General features: G+C 41.6%; 1 protein-coding gene across 1 annotated transcript in view; it reads right to left on the bottom strand.

Annotated features, from left to right (window-relative positions):
• The window catches only part of gfra1a (gdnf family receptor alpha 1a), a 110819-nt gene extending 88227 nt beyond the window's left edge, over positions 1–22592 (bottom strand). The window contains exons 1-3 of the mRNA XM_038990567.1: positions 22229–22592; positions 21274–21576; positions 19586–19669 (exon numbers count right to left, since the gene is read on the bottom strand). Of these exons, the coding sequence (XP_038846495.1) occupies positions 19586–19669; positions 21274–21576; positions 22229–22268 (427 nt within the window). The 5' untranslated portion in view covers positions 22269–22592. The remainder of the gene's footprint in view (positions 1–19585; positions 19670–21273; positions 21577–22228) is intronic.
• Between the last annotated feature and the right edge of the window lie 887 nt (positions 22593–23479).

Genomic DNA, 23479 nt, shown 5'->3' with positions numbered 1-23479 from the left:
GATCTTTTATCCAATCATATTCAGCCATCATGTGTTGCCAGGGGTCTAAAATCTGCCCTCAGGCCTTCAGAATCAACAGTGCGGGCGCTTGTATAGTGAATGGAAATGAATGAATGAAAATGAAAATTTTGTGTCAACCAATCCGCTTTAGAGTTGGCTATTGTACGCCTGCTGGCTGGCTCCAGTGTTACACAGGAGCCAGCTAGCAGGCGTAGTGCGTGCACGTCTTTTGATTGGATTACCAATATTGAGAGGCAGGTCCTATGGGCAGGTCTTTGCAGATCTAGGAAACTGAATTTGATAAATGAATGAATTCGCGTACTACTAAGCTGTTTTTTCAACCCACAATGGCGGAAGGAGGAGAAGATATCGATTTGGTCGAGGATATAATTATAACGCCATTCTCAAGACGAACTTTTTCAAGAAAAGTTAGACATTGTAAGGAGAGGTCGCCCGACGCCACAAAGCCTGTCACAGGCGGGAAAGACTTTCGTTCGCTCGCCACTTTCAAAGTTTCAACTACGAGCGCTGTCAATGGCTCACAGGCTCCGAGAAGCACTGCAAACTGTACTGCTGGGAATGCCTATTATTTGCAAGTGATCGATTTGGTGTTTGGAGCCACACTGGCTTTGCAAACTTGAGTTGTCTAACCAAGGCAGCAACGAGACACCAAAGTACGGCTGGGCACTTACAAGCAATGGTGCTTTTGAAAACTTTTGGGGACACCGGAGTGGATCTACAGCTCAAAGAACAAGCGCGCAGGGCAACGGAGCTGCACAATGAAAAGGTGAAGGGAAATATTGAAAAGACTCATTGATTGTGTCATGTTTTTGGGTAAACACTGTTTACCCAAAAATGTCAATTTGTCAATTTCAAGGTGACGCAACGCCTGGTTATACTGCGTTTCTGTCTAAATGTATAGTGTCTAGAGCCATGGCATCATAATGATGGTAATAAGAGGTGGATTAATTCGGGTGGGACTGTGTAGTACCTCACTGAAGGCCCAGGCCCCAGGCCCACGGCACGCCACTGTAATTTAGAATGAACCTAATTCGAGCGATGCTAGCATAGCAGGTACATCTAGCTTAAAGACTAGCGTCTAAGGATATGGGTTCTTTAACTCCCTCAGTTGGGGAGGGGGTTTGGTGGGTTTGTGGTAGGGTCAGGGAATTAGCTCACGAGAGGTTTACTACTTTATACTTTCATAATTTCATTTTGGACAAGTTGTATACACTCAATGCAATTTTGTTTCCATCTTTTTCCCTATTTCTTATTTTCTTTAAAGATGTCGGCACCTAATACCTATATATTTATGACACTTCACATTAGGAGTACTATATGCCTAGTCAAGCGCAAATGCATTCTGAATGATTTAAGGCAGCTTAAGGTTGATATAGGTCTTCTTCAGGAGATACACCTGACTGACTTTGAGCATGATAAACTGAAGAGAGAGTGGGTGGGTCAAGTGTACTATTCATCTTTCACCTCTCGGGCAAGAGCGGTGGCCATACTCATTAATTAGCCCCTTTCAGATACAATCTCAGAATAAAGACACAGGGGGTAGGTTTGTGATCATTCAAAGTTTCGTTAACACTGAGCCCATTACCATTGTGAATGTGTATGGGCCTAACCATGATGTTCCTACATTTTACCAAGACATCTTTTTGAAGTTAACGTGCCCATCATCAGAGATAATAATGGCAGGGGATTTTAACTTGGTACTGGACCCTTCCAGTGATAGATCTTCCTCTAGTAGTACCAACCTCACACAGGCAGCTAAAATGTTAAAAGCAGAAATTAAAGATTTTGGACTTGTAGAATTATGGAGATTTCACAAACAAAAGGTTAAGGAAAACTAATTTTACTCCCCTGTCCAAAATAGTTACTCTAGAACTGACATATTTCTTATTCCTGCAGCCAAGGGAAGTTCAACTACTGGGTGTAAGTATTTACTAAGATGTATATCAGATCATTCTGCTCTGCTGGCTTCAGTACCAGTCAGTAAAACACAACCACCCTCAAGAAGGTGGGGCGGCAGGTAGCCTAGTGGTTAGAGTGTTGGACTTATAACCGAAAGGTTGCAAGTCAGTTTGGCAAGTCGGTTATGACATCTACTTTGTGCATGACACAAGTCATTTTTCCAACAATTGTTTACAGACAGATTATTTCACTTATAATTCACTGTATCACAATTCCAGTGGGTCAGAAGTTTACATACACTAAGTTGACTGTGCCTTTAAACAGCTTGGAAAATTCCAGAAAATGATGTCATGGCTTTAGAAGCTTTTGATAGGCTAATTGACATAATTTGAGTCAATTGGAGATGTACCTGTGGATGTATTTCAAAGCCTACCTTCACTCAGTGCCACTTTGCTTGACATCATGGGAAAATCAAAAGAAATCAGCCAAGACTTGTAGACCTCCACAAGTCTGGTTCATCCTTGGGAGCAATTTACAAACGCCAGAAGGTACCACATTCATCTGTACAAACAATAGCATGCAAGTATAAACACCATGGGACCACGCAGCTGTCATAACGCTCAGGAAGGAGACGCGTTCTGTCTCCTGGAGATGAACGTACTTTGGTGCGAAAAGTGCAAATCAATTCCAGAACAATAGCAAAGGACCTTGTAAAGATGCTGGAGGAAACAGGAACAAAAGTATCTATATCCACAGTAAAACGAGTCCTATATCGACATAACCTGAAAGGCCGCTCAGCAAGGAAGAAGCCACTGCTCCAAAACCGCCATAAAAAGCCAGACTACCGTTTGCAACTGCACATGGGGACAAAGATTGTACTTTTTGGAGAAATGTCCTCTGGTCTGATGAAACAAAAATAGAAATCTTTGGCCATAATGACCATCGTTATGTTTGGAGGAGAAAGGGGAGGCTTGCAAGCCGAAGAACCACATCCCAACCATGAAGCACGGGGGTGGCAGCATCATGTTGTGGGGGTGCTTTGCTGCAGGAGGGACTAGTGCACTTCACAAAATAGATGGCATCATGAGGTAGGGAAATTATGTGGATATATTTAAGCAACATCTCAAGACATCAGTCAGGAAGTTAAAGCTTGGTCGCAAATGGGTCTTCCAAATGGACAATGACCCCAAGAAAACTTCCAAAATTGTGGCAAAATGGCTTAAGCAAGGAGGCCTGCAAACCTGACTCAGTTACATCAGCTCTGTCATGAGGAATGGGCCGAAATTCACCCAACTTATTGTGGGAAGCTTGTGGAAGGCTCCCCGAAACGTTTGACCCAAGTGAAACAATTTAAAGGCAATGCTACCAAATACTAATTGAGTGTATGTAAACTTCTGACCCACTGCGAATGTGATGAAAGAAATAAAAGCTGAAATAAATAATTCTCTCTACTATTATTCTGACATTTCACATTCTTAAAATAAAGTGGTGATCCTATTTGATCTAAGACAGGGAATTTTTACTAGGATTAAATGTCAGGAATTGTGAAAAACTGAGTATAAATGTAGTTGGCTAAGGTGTATGTAAACTTCCGACAACTGTATACTGAGATCATGTGACAGATTATGTGACACTGAGATTGCACACAGGTGGACTTTATTTAACTGATTATGTGACTTCTGAAGGTAAATGGTTTCACCAGATCGTACTTAGGGGCTTCATAGCAAAGGGGGATAATACATATGCACGCACCACTTTTCCGGTTTTCTTTTGTTGAATTTTTGAAAAAAGTAATTTTTTTCATTTCACTTCACCAATATGGACTATTTTGTGTATGTCCATTACATGAAATCCAAATAAAAATCCATCGAAATTATAGGTTGTAATGCAACCGAATAGGAAAAACGCCAAGGAGGATGAACACTTTTGCAAGGCACTGTAAATAATCCCACATTTGTCAAATGTAACACTCATATCAACATATTTTTTTAGCACCAATAACAACTCTGCCTCCCCCTAATTTTATAGGAAGCTCTCCTTGCATATCTGAGGGGGCAAAAAATACCCTTTAGTTCAGGTGCTCGTAAGATGTATAAGGCTCAAGTAGATTCGTTGGAGAAAGAAATTAGAGATCTGGAAAATGAACATAGTATAACATTTGATGACTCAACTCCACAAAAATGTGACTCAAAGCGATTGGAATATAACACCCTGATGACCCACAAAGCAGAAAACTCTCTTAGGAGAACAAAGCAAAACTACTATGAACATGGAGATAAAGCAGGAAAGTTGCTTGCTTGGCAAATAAGGCGAAGGAAGCTAGTAGAGCTATTGGCTCTATTAAGCTGCCCAATAACACAGTTGTTCACAGTCCTGAGGAAATTAATCTAGTCTGTAGGGAGTTTTAAGAAACATTGTATAAGTCTGAAGGTGATGCCCCTGCCACAATGCATGAGTTTTTGAACAAACTCAATTTACAAATTTTAACTGATGAGGATTGAGAGCACTTGGAGAAAGAGATTACATCCGAGGAAATTATGGAATCCATTTTCAATATTGCTGGGGGAAAATCACCAGGGTTAGACAGATTCCCTATTGAATTCTATTGATCCTTTTTACCCAAACTAATTGAGCCTCTTTGCAATATGTTTAATTACGCCATAGAGACAGGATTGCTCCCAGACACAATTGAACAGGCACTGATCACAGTTTTGTTAAAACCTGGGAAAGATCCTCTGCTTTGTGGGTCGTATAGACCAATATCTTTATTAAACACTTCATATAAGATTCTTGCAAAACTCATAGCTCTTAGACTAGATAAGGTTCTTCTTGACTTGGTTGATATGGACCAACCAGGCTTTGTAAGAACCGCTCATCTGCTGATAATATCAGAAGATTATTTAATATTTATGTAGAAAATGACCAAGAACCTGTAGTGGCGGCTTCATTAGATGTGGAAAAAGCTTTTGACCGCATTGAATGGGGCTACATGTTTGAAGTTTTACAGAGGATGAATATTGGCCCTAAGTATGTAGGTCTGATTAGATTACTGTACAAATATCCAGTAGCTCAGATCCTGACTAATGGAAATGTTCCTCACAGTTCTCTCTATCACGTGGCACAAGACAGGGTTGTCCCGCTAGTCCTCTCCTTTTTTCTTTGGCTATAGAGCCACTGGCAGAAGCTTTTATATCTCATCCATTCATCCATGGTGTTCGTATAGGTGGGCATGAACATCTGGTCTCCCTATATGCTGATGACATTTTGCTTTACCTCACTAAATCAGAAATTTCACTCCGATCATTAGTTGACATCCTGAAAGAATATGGGACCTTTTCAGGATATAAAGTAAACCTATCGAATAGTTAAATTCTGCCTTTTAACAGGGCAACTATGCAGAACCCAATATTAGACAAGCTGTTTTCTTGGAGACCTCAGAAAATGACATATCTTGGATTGCAAATTTCTTCTGAAATTATTAAGACATATCAACTGAACTATACTCCACTTCTCAAAAAGGTTGTGAAAAATTGGATAGATGGCAGAATTGAGCAAATTCTCTTACTGGTTGGGTCAATTGTGTAAAGATGAATATATCAAACCTTGCAGTTTCCTATTCCCAAAGTTTTTTTCAGTCAACTTCATATGAACGTTTCTTAATTTCTGTTGAAAGGGAAACCCCCCAGAGTGAAACTCACAACTTTATCCATACCATACTGTGAGGACTTACTTTTCCTGAATTCCAGTTTACTGGGCATCTCAGTTAAAGGCTGAGTGGATATGGCAAAATACAACAAGTTCACCCTCTTGGAGACAGATAGGGGAAGTGTCTGACCCTTGCTATATTGGCATCTATACCTTATATTCACCCACCTAAAGCTTTGCTAGGTCTCATAAACAACCCTTTCATAAAAAACACTTTAAATATATGGATTGAAGTCTGTAACCAAACAGAAGGGCATAGGTCTAAACCCAGCAAAATAAGAAATGTCCTCTCACTGTCAACTGCGTTTATTTTCAGCAAACTTAACATGTGTAAATATTTGCATGAACATAACAACATTCAACAACTGAGACATAAACTGAACAAGTTCCACAGACATGTGACTAACAGAAATGTCCCTGAACAAAGATGGGGGGGTCAAAATCAAAAGTAAAAGTCAGTATCTGGTGTGGCCACCAGCTGCATTAAGTACTGCAGTGCATCTCCTCCTCATGGACTGCTCCAGATTTGCCAGTTCTTGCTGTGAGATGTTACACCACTCTTATACCAAGGCTCCTGCAAGTTCCCGGACATTTCTGGGGAGAATGGCCCTAGCCCTCACTCTCCGATCCAACAGGTCCCAGACGTGCTCAATGGGATTGTGATGCGGGCTCTTCGCTCGCCCTGACATTCCTGTCTTGCAGGAAATCACGCACAGAATGAGCACTATGGCAGGTGGCATTGTCATGCTGGAGGGTCATGTCAGGATGAGCCTGCAGGAAGGGTACCACATGAGGGAGGAGGATGTCTTCCCTGTAACGCACAGCTTAGAGATTGACTGCAATGACAACAAGCTCAGTCCGATGATGCTGTGATACACCGCCCCAGACCATGACGGACCCTCCACCTCCAAATTGATCCCGCTCCAGAGTACAGGCCTCAGTGTAACGCTCATTCCATCGACGATAAATGCGAATCCAACCATCACCCCTGGTGAGACAAACCGTGACTCGTCAGTGTAGAGCACTTTTTGCCAGTCCTGTCTGGTCCAGCGATAGTGGGTTCGTGCCCATAGGCGACGTTGTTGCCAGTGATGTCTGGTGAGGACCTGCCTTACAACAGGCCTACAAGCCCTCAGTTCAGCCTCTCTCAGCCTATTGCGTACAGTCTGAGCACTGATGGAGGGATTGTGCGTTCCTGGTGTAACTTGGGCAGTTGTTGTTGCCATCCTGTACCTGTCCCGCAGGTTTGATGTTCGGATGTACCAATCCTGTGCAGGTGTTGTTACACATGGTCTGCCACTGCGAGGACGATCAGCTGTCCATCCTGTCTCTCTGTAGCGATGTCTTAGGCGTCTCACAGTACGGACATTGCAATTTATTGCCCTGGCCACATCTGCAGTCCTCATGCCTCCTTGCAGCATGCCTAAGGCACGTTCACGCAGATGAGCAGGGACGCTGGGCATCTTTCTTTTGGTGTTTTTCAGAGTCAGTAGAAAGGCCTCTTTAGTGTCCTAAGTTTTCATAACTGTGACCTTAATTGCCTACCGTCTGTAAGCTGTTAGTGTCTTAACAACCGTTCCACGGGTGCATGTTCATTAATTGTTCATGGTTCATTGAACAAGCATGGGAAACAGTGTTCAAACCATTTACAATGAAGATATGTGAAGTTATTTGGATTTTTACGAATTATCTTTGAAAGACAAGGTCCTGAAAAAGGGCAGTTTCTTTTTTTTCTGAGTTTATACATCAACAAACACCATTCTATCATAATATCTTACCCAAAGCCCTAGAGAATGTATTGCATTGTCTTGGTTTAACAAAGGAATTAAAACATTTGGTAATCTGTATAGAGAAAGTGAACTACTATCCTTTCAACAACTGGCATCTCATTTTCAGTTACCTCAAACTCATTTCTTCAAGTACCTACAGGTTAGGCACTATATTGCCACCCATCAGGGAGGTAGGATTCAGCCCATGAGTAAACCTATAACTGATAAACTGTGGCTGGAGAGGGGTAAAGGGGTGAAAGGTTTCATTTCTTACATGTACTCTAGCCTTCAAGCTCTTTTGGGGAACGATGAAGCTCTGAAGACTTGCTTGAAATGGCATAATGACCTTGGTCTCATTTTTGAGGATGAGAAATGGGGAAATCTCTTTGTAGATGCTCAGCGCCTTTCATTTAACAGAAGGCAGAAGTTGATGCAATTCAATATTTTACAAAAGGTCTACTTTACACTAGAGAGACTGTATAAGATCAATTCTAAATATTACAAATGTTGCCCAAGGTGTAAAATGGGGGTGGGCACACGTATGCATATGTTTTTGTCCTGCCCTGAACTAAGAAATTATTGGAAGACATTATTCAGATCTTATCACAGGTCCCTAATATGATGGTACCACTAGAACCTTCCCTTATTCTTCTTGGAGATGACTCTCTTCTACCAGTTAATATTGGTAGCAGAACCAGATTCATAAAATTGGCAGTCAATGCAGCCAATAAATGCATAGCTATTATATGGAAGAGTGACACTCTGCCAAGCAAGCAGATGTGGCTAAAAGAACTAACTTCCTATATTCCCATCTGAAAAAATAACATACAATTTACATAATAAACCCTTTGAATTTACTGATGTCTGGAGTGACTTTCAGCAGTTTCTAGAGTCATCACCTTAGCTGCCCCTTTATTACTTTCTTCATTAATGTATTACTATTATTATTATTTGTTTTTGCGTTGAATAATTAATTTTCTAGCATTGAATGTGAAGGTCATGTGGTGCGGATAATCATTGAAGCTAATACCAGTAGAGGGGAGGGATGGGTTTTGCACGATGTGCTCCCATGTAGCATGGTGTTTTAGGTAGGTGGAAGGAATTACGGGGCATTATCTGTGTCATATTTTGCTGATTGTAAAAAAAAATTGAATAAATATATTGTAAAAAAAAAAAAGAAAAGATTCCACCAAAAAGACCAGGGAGGTTTTGCAATGCCTCGCAAAGAAGGGCACCTAAAAAAAGTGGTCTAAGGCACTGCATCGCAGTGCTAGCTGTGCCACTAGAGATCCTGGTTCGAGTCCAGGCTCTGTCGCAGCCGGCCATGACCGGGAGACCCATGGGGCGGCGCTCAATTGGCCCAGCATCGTCCGGGTTAGGGGAGGGTTTGGCCCGCAGGGATGTTCTTGTCCCATTGCGCACTAGTGACTCCTGTGGCGGGCCGGGTGCAATGCACGCTGACACGGTTGCCAGGTGTACGGTGTTTTCTCCGACACAATGGTGTGGCGGGCATTGTGTCAAGAAGCAGTGCGGCTAGGCTGGGTTGTGTTTCGGAGGACGCACTGCTCTCGACCTTCGCCTCTCCCGAGTCCATATGGGAATTGCAGCGATGGGACAAGACTGTAACTACCAATTGGATACCACGAAATTGGGAGAAAAAGGGCAACAACAAAAAAAGGCAGACATTGAATATCCCTTTGAGCATGATGAAGTTATTAATTACACTTTGGATGGGATATCAGTACACCCAAACACTACAAAGATACAGGCGTCCTTCCTAACCCAGAGAGGAAGGAAACCGCTCAGGGATTTCACCATGAGGCCAATGGTGACTTTGAAACAGTTACAGAGTTTAATGGATGTGATAGGAGAAAACTGAGGATAGGTCAACAACATTGTAGTTACTTCACAATACTAACCTAAATGACAGAGGGAAAACAAGGAGTCCTGTACAGAATAAAAATATTCCCAAAACATATTGTTTGCAATAAGGCACTAAAGTAATACTGCAAAGAATGTGGCAAAAAAATGCACTTTATGTCCTGAATAGAAGGTGTTATGTTTGGGGTAAATCTAACACAACACATTACTGAGTACCAATCTTCATACCTTCAAGCATAGTTGTGGCTGCATCATGTTATGGGTATGCTTGTCATCGGCAAGGCCTAGGAAGTTTTTGGGGGATAAAAAGAAACGTAGAGCTAAGCAAAGGCAAAATCCTAGAGGAAAACCTGGTTCAGTTTGCTTTCCAACAGACACTGGGAGACCAATTCACCTTTCAGCACGACAATAACCTAAAACACAAGGCCAAATATACACTGGATTTGCATACCAAGACGACATAGAATGTTCCTGAGTAGCAGTTACAGTTTTGACATAAATCGGCTTGAAAATCTATGGCAAGACTTGAAAATGGCTGTCTAGAAATTATCAACCACCAACTTGACAGAGCTTGAATAATTATTTGAAGAATAATGTGCAAATATTGTACAATCCAGGTGTGCCAACCTCTTAGAGACTTACCCTCTAAAGACTCACAGCTGTAATCGCTGCCAAACGTCATCTATTGACTCAGGAATACTTATGTAAAATATTTCTGTATTTAATTTTTTATAAGTTAGCAAAAATGTATAAAAACATGTTTTCATTTTTTCATTATAGGGTTTTGTGTGTAGATGGGTGAGCAAAATATTTAATCCAATTTAAATTCAGGCTGTAAAATACCCAAATATGGAATAAGTCAAGGGGTATGAATACTTTCTGAAGGCACTGTAGTTATTTTAAGGTGACTATTTTCAACACAAAAAAGCAAGTAATAGAATATTTAATCAGTGATGTAAGGGATCTTTTCAAGAGGGAGGGAATATGATTTCATTGGTCCTCAACTCACGGCTCAGACACTTCATTCAGGATAAGTGGAGTTACCCCTGAGTTAGCCTGACCCAGAGCAGGTTAGTACTGAGGGATTCATTGCCATAGAAATGTACCTGGCTAAAAGGTGAGCCACATTTGTGTGACCGGTTATCCCAAGTTGAACTCAGAGTTGACCAAAGTTACCTCGCAAACTCCTCGAACCTGATTTGTAGTATAGGACTCAGGAGGTCAGGGGGTTTACTGTAATTTATACTTTCAACAAAAGTAAGACATGTATGGATAACATCCACATTATTTAGCCTACAAATGCCAGCTCACGATTGTCTGGTAATTTGGTAAGTATACATTCAATTGATGGAATTACACTAACTAAACCCAAATGGAAGATCTGAAGATGTCACACCCTGATCTGTTTCATCTGTCTTTGTGTTTGTCTCCCCGCCCCTCCAGGTGTCGCCCATCTTCCCCATTATCCCCTATGTATTTATACCTGTGTTCTCTGTTCGTTTTGTTCGTGAAATCTACCAGCATTTGTTCCCCTGCTCCTGCCTGTTTCTTGCTCCTGTTTCCTAGTCCTTCCCGGTTTTGACCATTCTGCCTGCCCTGACCCTGAGCCTGCCTGCCGTCCTGTACCTTACCCTACCTTACTGGATTATTGACCCCTGCCTGCCCTGACCCTGATACTGCCTGCTGTTCTGAACCCTTTGCACCCTCTCTGGGTTATTGACCCCTGCCTGCCTTTGACCTGTCGTTTGCCTGCCCCTGTTTAAGGAATAAACGTTTGTTTCTTTGACACTGTCTGCATCTGGGTCATACCTTAAACATGATAGAAGATGAGACAGCCTATAAGGAGGAGGTCAGAGACCTGGCAGTGTGGTGCCAGGAAAACAACCTCTCGCTCAATGTGAGCAAGACAAAGGAGCTGATCGTGGACTATAGTAAAAGGAGGGCTGAACAGGCCCCCATTAACATCGACGGGACTTAAGTGGAGCGGGTCGAGAGTTTCAAGTTCCTCGGTGTCCACACAACAAACTATCATGGTCCAAACAAGACAGTTGTGAAGAGGGCACGACAACACCTTTTCCCCCTCAGGAGACTGAAAAGATTAGGCATGGGTCCCCAGGTCCTCTAAAAGTTATACAGCTTCAACATTGAGAGCATCCTGACTGGTTGCATCACCGCCTGGTATAACAACTGGTCGGCATCTGACAGTAAGGCGCTACAGAGAGTAGTGTGTAGGGCCCAGTACATCACTGGGGCCAAGCATCCTGCCATCTAGGACCTGTATACTAGAAGGTGTCAGAGGAAGGCCCAAAAAATTGTCAAAGAATCCAGTCACCCAAGTCGTAGACTGTTCTCTCTGCTACCGCACGGCATGCGGTACCGGCGCGCCAAGTCTAGAACAAAAAGGCTCCTTAACGGGCTCTACCCCAAAGCCATAAGACTGCTGAACAACTAAACTAATCAAATGGCCATCCCCCTTTGTTTTTACACTGCTGCTACTCGCTGTTTATTATCTATGCATAGTCACTTTACAAATGACCTTGAATAACCTGTACCCCCGCACATTGACACTGACATTGACTCGGTATCCTCTGTATGTAACCTTGTTATTGTCATGTAAATTTATTGTGTTACTTTTTGATTGATTCGATTTTTTTACTTTAGTTTATTTAGTAAATATTTTATTAATTATATTTCTTGAACTGCATTGTTCGTTAAGGGCTTATAAGTAAGCATTCCATGGTAATGTCTATGCCTGTTGTAACAAATAACATTTGATTTGGAAATTAGAATGTGAAAAATTCTAATCTATGTATCAATGTCCTCATTTAACATCCTTGAGATCAAGAATGGCACAAAGCCAAAAACAGCTGGATACTGGAGAGATGTATATTTTCATGGACGTTTTCCAGGAAAGTTTCTTGACTAAAACTGTTATTAAAAGTGGGGGGGTTCTCTCGAGACTAGTGCTGCAGCACAAACGCCGTGTACAGTCAAAAGACTACTAATATTACCAGCCATAACTGTATTGTTAGGGGATCGGAAAAAACACAATCAGTCAATGGGAAATATCATTATACTCATGGGTAATGTAATTCTTTTTAGGGCAATATCGGTCGAAATATTACAAATAGGGAGGTTCAAGATCCTCGTAAGACATCACATTAAAATGAAGGGATGTATTGCAAAAGGAAATTGCAAAACGGCATTATACTGGGAAAGTTGGGTTAATGTGGATGAAAATCCAGCACTTGCAGAAAGAGTAAATTAGGACTACATGTATAATTATTTAACTACCTGTACCGTACATGTGAGCGAAAATAGTTCTAAGTAGCAGTCAAAGTATTGTTGTCCGTTACTTTTCTCCAATCAGGAGAGGGGTGGTAGGGTTGACTTTAATTTATAAATATAAAATAAGGGGTTTAGAATTGATGCAAACAATTAAATTGATAGAACTCACAATCTTTCTCCAAAATTAAAGCTGATCTACCACTAAAAACAAAACATTAAATCATGATTAGAAGAGTCACAGACACACAGACAAACCAGTACCTCCCTCTCGGAGCTGCACCCTTAAAAAGGGTTAAACATCTACATGTACACTATATATACAAAAGTATGTAGACACCCCTTCAAATTAGTGGATTTGGCTATTTCAGCCACACAGGTGTATAAAATTGAGCACACAGCCATGACATCTTCATAGAAAAACATTGGCAGTAGAATGGCCTTACTGAATAGTTCAGTGACTTTCAACGTGGCACAGTCATAGGATGCTACCTTTCCAATAAGTCAGTTCGTCAAATTTCTGCCCTGCTAGAGCTGCCCTGGTAAACTGTAATTGCTGTTATTGTGAAGTGGAAACGTCTAGAAGCAACAACGGCTCAGCTGCCAAGTGGTAAGCCACACAAACTCACAGAACGAGACCGCCGAGTGTTGAAGAGTGTAGCGCGTTGATATCGTCTGTCCTCGGTTGCAACACTCACTACCGAGTTCCAAACTGCCTCTGGAAGCAATGTCAGCACAAGAACTGTTAGCCGAAAGATTCATGAAATGGTTTCCAGCCGCACAGAAGCTTAAGATCATGCACAATGCCAAGTGCTGGCTGGAGTGGTGGAAACACGTTCTCTGGAGTGATGAATCACGCTTCCCCATCTGGCAGTCCGACGAATGGATCTGGGTTTGGTGGATGACAGGAGAATGCTACCTGCCGAATGCATAGTGCCAACTGTGAAGTTTGGTGGAGGAGGAATAATGGCCTGGGGCTGTTTTTCATAGTTCAGGCTAGGCCCCTTAGTTCCAGTGAAGGGAAATCTTAACGCTATAGCATATAATGACATTGTAGACTATTCTGTGCTTCCAACCTTGTGGCAACAGTTTGGGGAAGGCCCTTTCCTGTTTCAGCATGACAATGCCCCTGTGCACAAAGCGAGGTCCATACAGAAATGGTTTGTCGAGATCCGTGTGGAAGAACTTGACTGACCTCAACCCCATCGAACTCCTTTGGGATGAATTGGAATGCAGACTGCGAGCCAGGCCTAATCGCCCAACATCGGTGCCCGACCACACTAATGTTCTTGTGGTTGAATGGAAGCAAGCCCCTGCAGAAATGTTCCAACATCTAGTGGAAAGCCTTCCCAGAAGAGTGGAGGCTGTTATAGCAGCAAAGGGGGACCAACTCCATATTAATGCCCGTGATTTTGGAATGAGATATTCGACGAGCAGGTGTCCACATACTTTTAGTCATGTACTGTATGTACTTAAAGGTCTTGCCGATCCAAGAAAGGTATCCTATGATACAGTATGTACGCCTTTGCATAATAATCAATTGAACCCTAACCAATGAAAAAAAAAATATTGTACCAAACAACTACAATAGACCTTTTTTGTATGAAGCCAGTGAATATTTCATCAAACATGGTTACTCACGACATCTATCTGACTTTATACTGACACCTCACTGTTTGTGGTATGGATAATTGGCATGCATCTGGGCAGAAAAGCAATAGATGTAGTTGGCACATGTGGCGCCCCTGCTGATTCGAGCTGTCAGGAGCGTTGATTAACTGTGATGAATCACTCTCCCACTTTATATCCAATCAGAAACCTCCCAGGAGGACTCCATTCTGGTCACCTTTAACTAAATTATTTTTTGGCTGCATAGAGCTAGCGGCAGGGACAAGGCTGCAACCTGATGCTGCTGTTAGCATTATTCTGCCATTAAGCTGCAGCTGTGAGAGTAATGTCTGGAACGGTGTCTGTGTATTAAGCAGCTAAAGCCCCTCGACCTGTGGCTAAATCCTCCGTGTGACTTGGAAGGACAGCTATGGACTTTTGGATGAAAGTCAAACAGACAGACAACAACAGACATCCAGGAAGTTATGTGGTATTTGAAGGAGTATTAAAAACCTTCATTGAGATCTAATATTATAATCAATCCCTACAGCAGCGTTCCCCAAACTAGGATTCGCCTGATTTGGAAATGGGGTCGCAAGAGAAACTTGTCCTTGGTTCATAGAATCGAATCGTTAAGTCCATAACTTCCGGTAGCCACTAGATGCAATTGTAAAAAACTGAGCGGTTTCTGTTGTCTTCCTACAAATGTGGCTTTTTAACAGTTTCATCTACTGAAAGATAAGACTCTGAGGATCACATCCATGTCTTGTGTTTCCCTCTACAATGCCCACAAGGACTCATTAGAACAGAGTGGGCAAGACCAGGCACTTAATCAGACTGGGGGGAAAGGAACATTATCAATGATGATGTTCTTTTCTACACAGAAGGTCACACAAAATTATTGCCTGAGTATCTTTTGAACTTCCCAATACCTTTCTGATACATTTCAGTCACTTCAACACATACTTCTTTAAGATTGAAATATTGTCCAAAAATGCTGTCAGACTGATTTGTAATAGACTGTCATAGCCCCAATTAAATAAGTAAACATTGGCTTTTGATTACATCACATTCTTTACATGGTGGGGTCATGGTGCAAACATTTTTGGGAACCCCTGCCCTACATCTTCTAAGATGGCCATTGAGAATGGAGGAGTCAAGACAACCCTGTGGAGCTTCCCGACTCCTCCAGACCGATGTGCATTGTGGAACCGTATACCTGAGCTCCAGCAACATAGGGATTATCCTTTGATCCAGTCCAACAGAAGAGCTCGGGCGAAAAAACAAATCAATAGTTTTTTGTACTCACAGCCTCAGGTTTCTATTTTAACATGTCTGGCTATTGATTAGCTTTCAGATGAGAAGTCTCCCTATGACATCACACTCTAGGTGGATTTGGGAGTCTTTAGCGGAACAAAAAACCCTTGTAAGGTAGGAAGGAGGGAGCAAGGGAACGTTAACATAGAACTCCTATCTCAGTCAGTGCTCACTGAGGAGGCTGAGGCCACAACTCTGACAGATAGAGTACAGCTGTACCCCGACATCAAAAGCCCAGGCTTGGCCTGTGATTGACACATCCTGACACAAACAGCCAGACGGTGGAAATGGAGCTGCTTTATCAAAGTAGCCATTTTAATGACATTTGTTTGTCAGGTGGCACAGGGAATATTGATATGGAAATGCTACCATCAAAGACATCTCCTTTTTATATTCTCTTTCTCTCACACAAACATTTTCAGTTGGGGAAAGTACAGAGAGTCAAACACCAAAGCAATAACATTGAGAGTGGTTTTGGTTGGTTGGTGGAATCTAGGGTTGGAGCTGTCATAATTCTTCTCCCAACACATCATCAAGTGCAGAGGTACTCTTGAGTCCAAACAACACAAATACTGTTCTCTCCCATTCCTCTCCCTCCTCTCACTCTATAAGAACCCAAGTGGCAGTCTGTCCTCATACACCGCTGGACTCTGAGTTCATTATAAGAGTGGCATTCCAACAGCAGTGAGCTGTGTTGACAGGCTCTCAGCATCGTGTCAGTATGGGGATTTAAGGTGCTGTGTGGTCCATCGGCAAGGGTGGGACTACATGGGTTTTCACACATACACAGCTCAAAGACTTCAGAGAGAATCCTTTAAATGCTTTAAATGCCACTTTTGCATGTTTATGTGCTGACCTCATAATCATCATCATGATCTATCATCAGCTTAAACCACAAAAACATCATGGGGAAAGGTCATCTACAGGTCTTAGAAAATAATGGAGTGATATAGAAACTCATCTTTATTCATAGTAGTACTTCCCAGCTTTTTTTATGTCCTTATCCTTTTTCCCCCGCTACCTCATCATATAGGCAATTTCAGTCCAGCCAGCCCATGCTGCACAGAAGACTGTTTTACATTTTGTGTCACATTTTTCCACGGGTTTCATTTTTCTTATTGGCGCACTGAACAGTAAATGACAATTGGCTGACATTTAAAAGGGGCTTTATCTACAGAGTGATTGTACCATAGCTATATCTCTGTGGCGATAAGCCAGACCATTTTGTAATTTTCACCAATTTCCTCAGTTTAAATCTACAGTACATCAACAACTCTTTTTGGTTTAGACTTTGAAGAGTCAACCTCCAATGTTATTCCACGCATACAGCAAACAAGCATTTTATTATTCTAGTTCTAAAAATCGGGGGGGAATATTTACATTGGTCAGTATGAGAGGCTCCAGACCAGTGAGTGTTCATGACTACGGTAATATGAAACTGTGCTGTGTATTCATCCATTTCCTCCACTGCTTGCCTCTTCAGCAGGGGCAAATGGTCTGTGAGTAATGCAAGTCCACTTGAATCTAGGAGAAATGGGCTCTCACTGCCTTCTCTATGCATCAGTGCATCACAAGATGGCAAACTGGTGGGCGGAAAAGGAACAATTTTATTGAATTCTCTTCCTCTATTTCTCCATTGCGTTCTTGCTTACGAGCACACACATGCAAACGCACACAAAGGAATGCACAAAATGAATTCAATGATCTGGTACTTCATCCATGAGCAGGTGCACTGTGGTGAACTCTGCATGTAATTGAACGATGTGTGACTGTGTGAGTAAACCATTTACTTTCAAACATATTTAAAGAAGGGCACATCCCTTGAACGAGATGACTCACCATGTCTGTCTTATGACAGCAGTTGTGGCTTTTGTGACCATTGATACAGGAACTACTCCAAACTTAGTATGTTTCACCAATACCCTAGCCTGGCGCACAGACAACAGCATGGCACTTCTTGAGAATGAGAAGCAATGAGCTCTGCAGACAGCAGAAGCCCAGAAGTATTCAATGAGCCATTTAATAGAGTAAAACAGACATCAATACAGGTAGTTCCCACTGAAAGAGACGTAGGGTTTCTATGAGGAAATAGAGGGGGAAAGAAACAAGATGCACCGCTTGTATTAAAAGAAAAAGTAGAAAAATACAAAACTCAGCTCCAGCAAAGAAGCATGTTGTGGTCACTGATGTGATACATTTGCAATCTGCAGATTTCATTCGTGTTTCAAGATTTTGTAACTTTTTTTTGCACTCATAGTATTCTCAATGTGAATTAAATGGCAAATATAGATCAAATCAAAATGAGATGATATGTTCTGTTCCTGGGATGTACACTCTACTGAAGTTTCTCATGTGGCAACTTCCACCACATTAAGAGACTGACTTACTCATACTTCAAAGTGACTCACCCTGACTCATCGTACGGCTAAAAGCATTCTATCTGCCTGGAGAAAATATTTGAAAATAATTAAATTAACTTAGAACTGTGTGCTGTGCACAAACATGTGTGTGTGTGTGTTTTTATGTGTGCACAAGTGTGTGTGTGTGTATGTTCATGCAATCACGCTCAGTGCTCTCCACATCCTCCTCACACATTTCAGCTGCTGTTCTAATACTATTCTATTATTTTCTCTTAATAACAATTAAGGACACCCAGTGTGCTTTAAGGCAGCTGTGTACCTTTATAAGCTTCACTGATATTGTTCCAGCTTTATGTCTGGTTTAGTCCTTCGGAGGCCTACAGTACCCAGAGTAGAGGTGGGAATAAGGACTGTAGGGCCTGGGGGTGTGTAGGAAAGATCAGGAATAAACCTCACTATAATCAGGAGGGTGCATAGGAGAATGCCCAGAGTGTCACTGGAGATTATTAGGCTCAGGTCCCAAGCAGGGGCCAATTACAGATTCATTACATCTCACAATGCCTCCCTTTGTTCCTTACTATGAATCAGTCAGCTGATCTATGAGTCCTCTAAGCCTTACTGAGACAGCCGTGTTATAGGGCTGCCTGGGAGTAGGGGTTGTGAGAGGCACTGTGTTGACCTAAACCTCTCTGACACCCATCCTGTCTCCCCTCTCACCCTTATTGTCTCCTTCTCACCCTGCCTGGCCCATAAATCTCTCACGATGAGGTGGAATGGATGATCTGTGAGACCTGTCGCTAAGAAAGAAATGTGCAACCGTCAATCAACATAAAGAGCTTTTCAAAAGGGAATAAGAAGCACCTTCAGATTCTGAGAGCTTTCTCATAAATCTCTCAGGTTCTGGTAGCTCAGAGCGGAAAATGTCTGGGGCTGTTATATGCCTTAATATGAACTATGCTCCTAAGCGACAAATGGAGCATTGATGTTTGGCTGTATTCTAACTAACATATATAATGGCTTATGAGCCATTTCCCACTTTTCTGAAATTGGAGTCATTGTTCTGGAAACGTTATTTGGATATCTCTTATTTGCCCAAGGACTCTTCAAGTTTCTGCTGTTTATGTCTCGATCACCATTGATGACAAAATTGTCCCATTTCAAATGTGCTTATTTAACTAATCTCAGACTCTCGTATTCTCCATCACTAGCCACACAATATGCCACCTCACGCGCACTGGATGGGAGTTCCTCATAACAAAGACCAAGGCAAAGTCAGAAAGGCCACTATAGCATCAATGGATTGCGCCTATGTGATCGAAAATAAGGGAGAATATTGCCATCTAGAGGCGGCTCATAAACTACCAATGCGTAGATCGAATTGTTGACAACGATGTGCAATTTAAACACAGGATGTACGATTTAAACACAGCCCAATAAACTATGCTCCAACGTGACGCATTTTTGTCATTTTACCAACTCCACACCACCACACTGTGTTGAGCTCTCATTGGACACTCAGAACTATAGATCTCCATGCAAGATCACTTACAATGGGCATGCATTTCATTGGGGCGAAATAGGGAAAGTGTGAGGATTGTAAAAATGTTTAAACACAATTCCACTAAGAACATGCACAGCCAGCATTTAATCTGTATACTTTCACAAAGAAGCCAGGCGTCCATCCATGAACTTCGCAATAAGTGGTACAATCGTAAACTCTTAATAAATCCATGTCCTTACCTGAAATAATGGGGGCCAGTCGGAACATGTCAGACAGCCGGCTATTCATGGTCTCGTAAGGAGAGTCCTCCAGGAAATCGTTCCCTGAAAGGAAAAATGAAATACAATGGGATTTTTAACATACTCTTGCAGTCTTAATAGGCATGTAAATGTTGCAGACAACCAGATACACTGAGAAAAAAACACAACATGTAAAGTGTTTTCTCTCAAATTTTGTGCACACATTTGTTTACATCCCTGTTAGTGAGCAATTTTCCTTTGCCAATATAATGCATCCATTAAACAGCATGATCATTACACAGGTGCACCTTGTGCTGGGGACAATAAAAGGCTATTCTAAAATGTGCAGTTTTGTCACACAACACATTACCACAGATGTCTCAAGTTTTGAGGGACCATCTAATTGGCATGCTGACTGCAGGAATGTCCACCAGAGCTGTTGACAGATAATTTAATATTCTGAAACAAAGCTGAAAATGTTCCTGTTCTTCCATGGCCTGCATACTGACCGGACATATCACCCATTGAGCATGTTTGGGATGCTCTGAATCAACATGAGTGTTCCAGTTCCCGCCAATATCCAGCAACTTCGCACAGCCATTGAAGAGGAGTGGGACAACATTCCACAGGCCACAATCAACAGCCTGATCAACTCAATCGAAGGAGATCGGTCGCGCTGCATGAGGCAAATGGTGGGCACACCAGATACTGACTGGTTGTCTGATCCACATCCCTACTATTCCCAGTTATGTGAAATCTATAGCTTAGGGCCTAATGAATGTATTTCAATTGACTGATTTCCTTATATGAATTGTAACTCAGTAAAATCTTTGAAATTGTTGCATGTTGCATTTATATTTTTGTTCAGTATAGCTAGATAGAAAGATTTAATTTAAAGAGCATGCACATGGGTTATTGTTTTCACTAAGTGTTTGTGAGCTACCATGGGCTGTGTTTTGACCTATCAGATCAGCTCTGAAAAAGATATGATGTGAAAAGATCTGATCTGATTGATCAAAAGACCAGTTGGTGAAAAAAATATCAGAATTGGGCTGCCTGTCTAACAGCTACCTTTACACAGACAGCCAAATTCTGATATTTTTTCCACTAATTGGTATTTTGACCAATCACATCAGATCTTTTAACATCAGATATTCTTCAGAACTGATTGGTATAAGGACCAATTAGTGAAAAAAGATCAGAATTGGTCTGCCTGTGTAAACAGCCTAAAACAGCCATGCAAATACACATGGGATGGGTATCTGGGTCAGTCAATGTCCATGCTGCCCAACAACTCATTAGCCAACAGTTGATTAGGTATAGTGGTCAGTTGCACAACTGAGATCCCATTCTGCCCCACTGGCCACTGGGATTAAGCAGTACACTTTTTGTGTATGATCAACTCCAAGATAATGAGTGCAAAGTTATTTTACACTCGATTCATTCCAAGAGATGTCTTAAGGATATTACCTTTCCCAGTATGCACTGGCGGGAAAGTTTACGTACCTAATAATGTGGTGTTTTCTTACTGAATCGGTTTTTACTTTAGCAGTTTACATGGTCCATTAATACATTAGGCCTAATCATACAGCAGGTCTGGGATTTAAAAAATATACATTAATGTATAGACTTCTGACAATTATTGTGTGCTTGCTGGTGTTGTAGCCAACTGTAATGATAGTGCATACCCTGCAAAGTCTGATAGATTCCCCAATAGATGCGAAGGCAGTTCTTCTCTTTCTTCATGCCCCTTTTACACCTGCAGTTGTACAGGGGGCTCTGCTTGACTGCGTCTATGGCACTCCGACATTCGTCCTGCGCCTCCAGTCCGGCCACCATGCTAAAGTTTCTCTCCTTCCCTCCAGCAACGCACTGTCTCATTGTCCGATACTTGGTACTGCATCCTTGCTCCTTCATACACTGCTCACTCGCCTTGACACAATCGAGACGGTTGGGACCAGAAAGAGCATTCTCCTGGGCATACAAAACATCTGTGGAGAGAATAAATAATTATAGGCCTAATAATAATAATAATGTTTCTGTCGTGTATATGTTAAATATTGGAGACAATACGCGATTTAGTCACAATAAATATTCAGAGATTAAACTAAAAGCAGTTTTAGATATTAAAAAATGTATTGTATTTTATTGCGCAACTCCATACAATTAAGGTGACAATAACGACAACACAAACATCTCATAGACTACTAGTCAAATACTAGCGTTCAATGCATTTCATAGCCTATCAATTTGTGCATTTTTTTTTTTATAAATAAAGGATAAGTAAAGTTATTAAATATGACGTACATGCTTTTGCAACGTCGGCTATAACAAGGGTAGGCCTGTATAGGTTATGATAATGAATTGGCACGGTCTTTAGTTGTGTCTAGTTCAGAATCAGAACTCAATTCACTTCGATTAGTATACATGAGCTCGTAATTGACTTTTCACTAGTCTTTGGGCATGACACGCATTTGGTTGGCCCATTTCGCTCCATAACGACCACCAATTTTGCTATTTACTTATCTCAGCTGGCCTCTGACTGATTATCATTGTCCATTTAGAAATGTAGATTATATACTGTATGTGTACACTAGGCATTTGCAATGTATATTAGTCATAGGCCTTGAAACTAAAACTTACCTAAAAGAGGCAGAACGACATAAAGAGTGACGAAGATCATTGCGTATCTATCCGTGTGATGCCTTGTTACAATGGAATTGATAGAACGTCTAGAAAAACTTCGTGCTTTTATTCCACTCTATTCAAATCCATTGAAAACATCGGGGCATGAGGTCCGACATTCGGAACACGTCCAGCTGACTTCATGCGTAAAACATTCCAACCCAAAAGTACTCCAATTTTGCGGCAGGCAACCGAAACCATCAACCACAGAATGATTTTCTTTCCGTGTAAAAACTAAACAAAAGACAAGGATAAGGTATCATAAGGAGACAAAACGAACCGGCCAGAGTGCTCTCGGAACTCGCGTGTGTCTGAGCGCGCGATGATGCTGTGCTCAATAGTGCAGTGACCACAGCCAGGCAGAAGCAGCAGCAGCAAGGCAGAGGAACTTCTGCATTTCAACGTGGATTTTGGTGATGACAATTAGATACATTTTGTTATTAAACTTTTTCAGGCACATTTTCTTTCTGCAGTTGGCATACAGTGTTGATGTGTGGATAAATAAATGCGCGAAGGCTATTGTCTGTGCGCAATAAGTGAATTGCACACATTACACGAACTGTATACTTTTTTTGTACACTCTATCCTAAAACATAGGCTATGACACTATTTGCAATATTTTTTATTGTTGATTCTGCGTTCAATTTAACCAAAAATAACCTAGTGTCTTGATTCATGTTTTAGGACTAGACTTCTCCACTACCATCTTCAATATTCCATTATTCTTGGGGTCACAGAGTTCATGGGTTCAACATGTAAACGTTAAAAATATTTTATGGTAATATCCAAGTCAAAACCAAAGCTGCTATCGCCGATCAAAACGCCACACTCATTTTTTTTTGCGAAAGACAACCCCATGCGAACAAAGAATAGCTATATGCTCTACAATATTGCATTTCTTGGTGGACGTGTGCATTTTCTAACCAATTTGATGAAAGCCTGTGTTTGTTCCCTTTTCCACATTTAAAATCTAATCAGATCGTCTCGTATCAATGCTGCCGTATGCGCATGTATGATGCGCGTTCGCCACCCATATGGAGCGTGGAAAGAAAAATGTCTATATGCTGTGCTGCTCACAGTGCAAACCATACACTAGGCATTCCATAATTGGAGAACAGAGTGTAGAGCCGTCAGTGCAGCCAGTCAATCCACTGTTGACATCGAGTAGCCTATAAAATGGTGAGCATGGGTGAATATCGCCATCTGTTG

The sequence above is a fragment of the Salvelinus namaycush genome, chromosome 4 (assembly GCF_016432855.1).
Source record: "Salvelinus namaycush isolate Seneca chromosome 4, SaNama_1.0, whole genome shotgun sequence".
Classification (NCBI taxonomy): Eukaryota; Metazoa; Chordata; class Actinopteri; order Salmoniformes; family Salmonidae; genus Salvelinus; species Salvelinus namaycush.
Note: the sequence above shows the minus strand (reverse complement) of the source record. Positions and strands in the feature narration are given on the sequence as shown.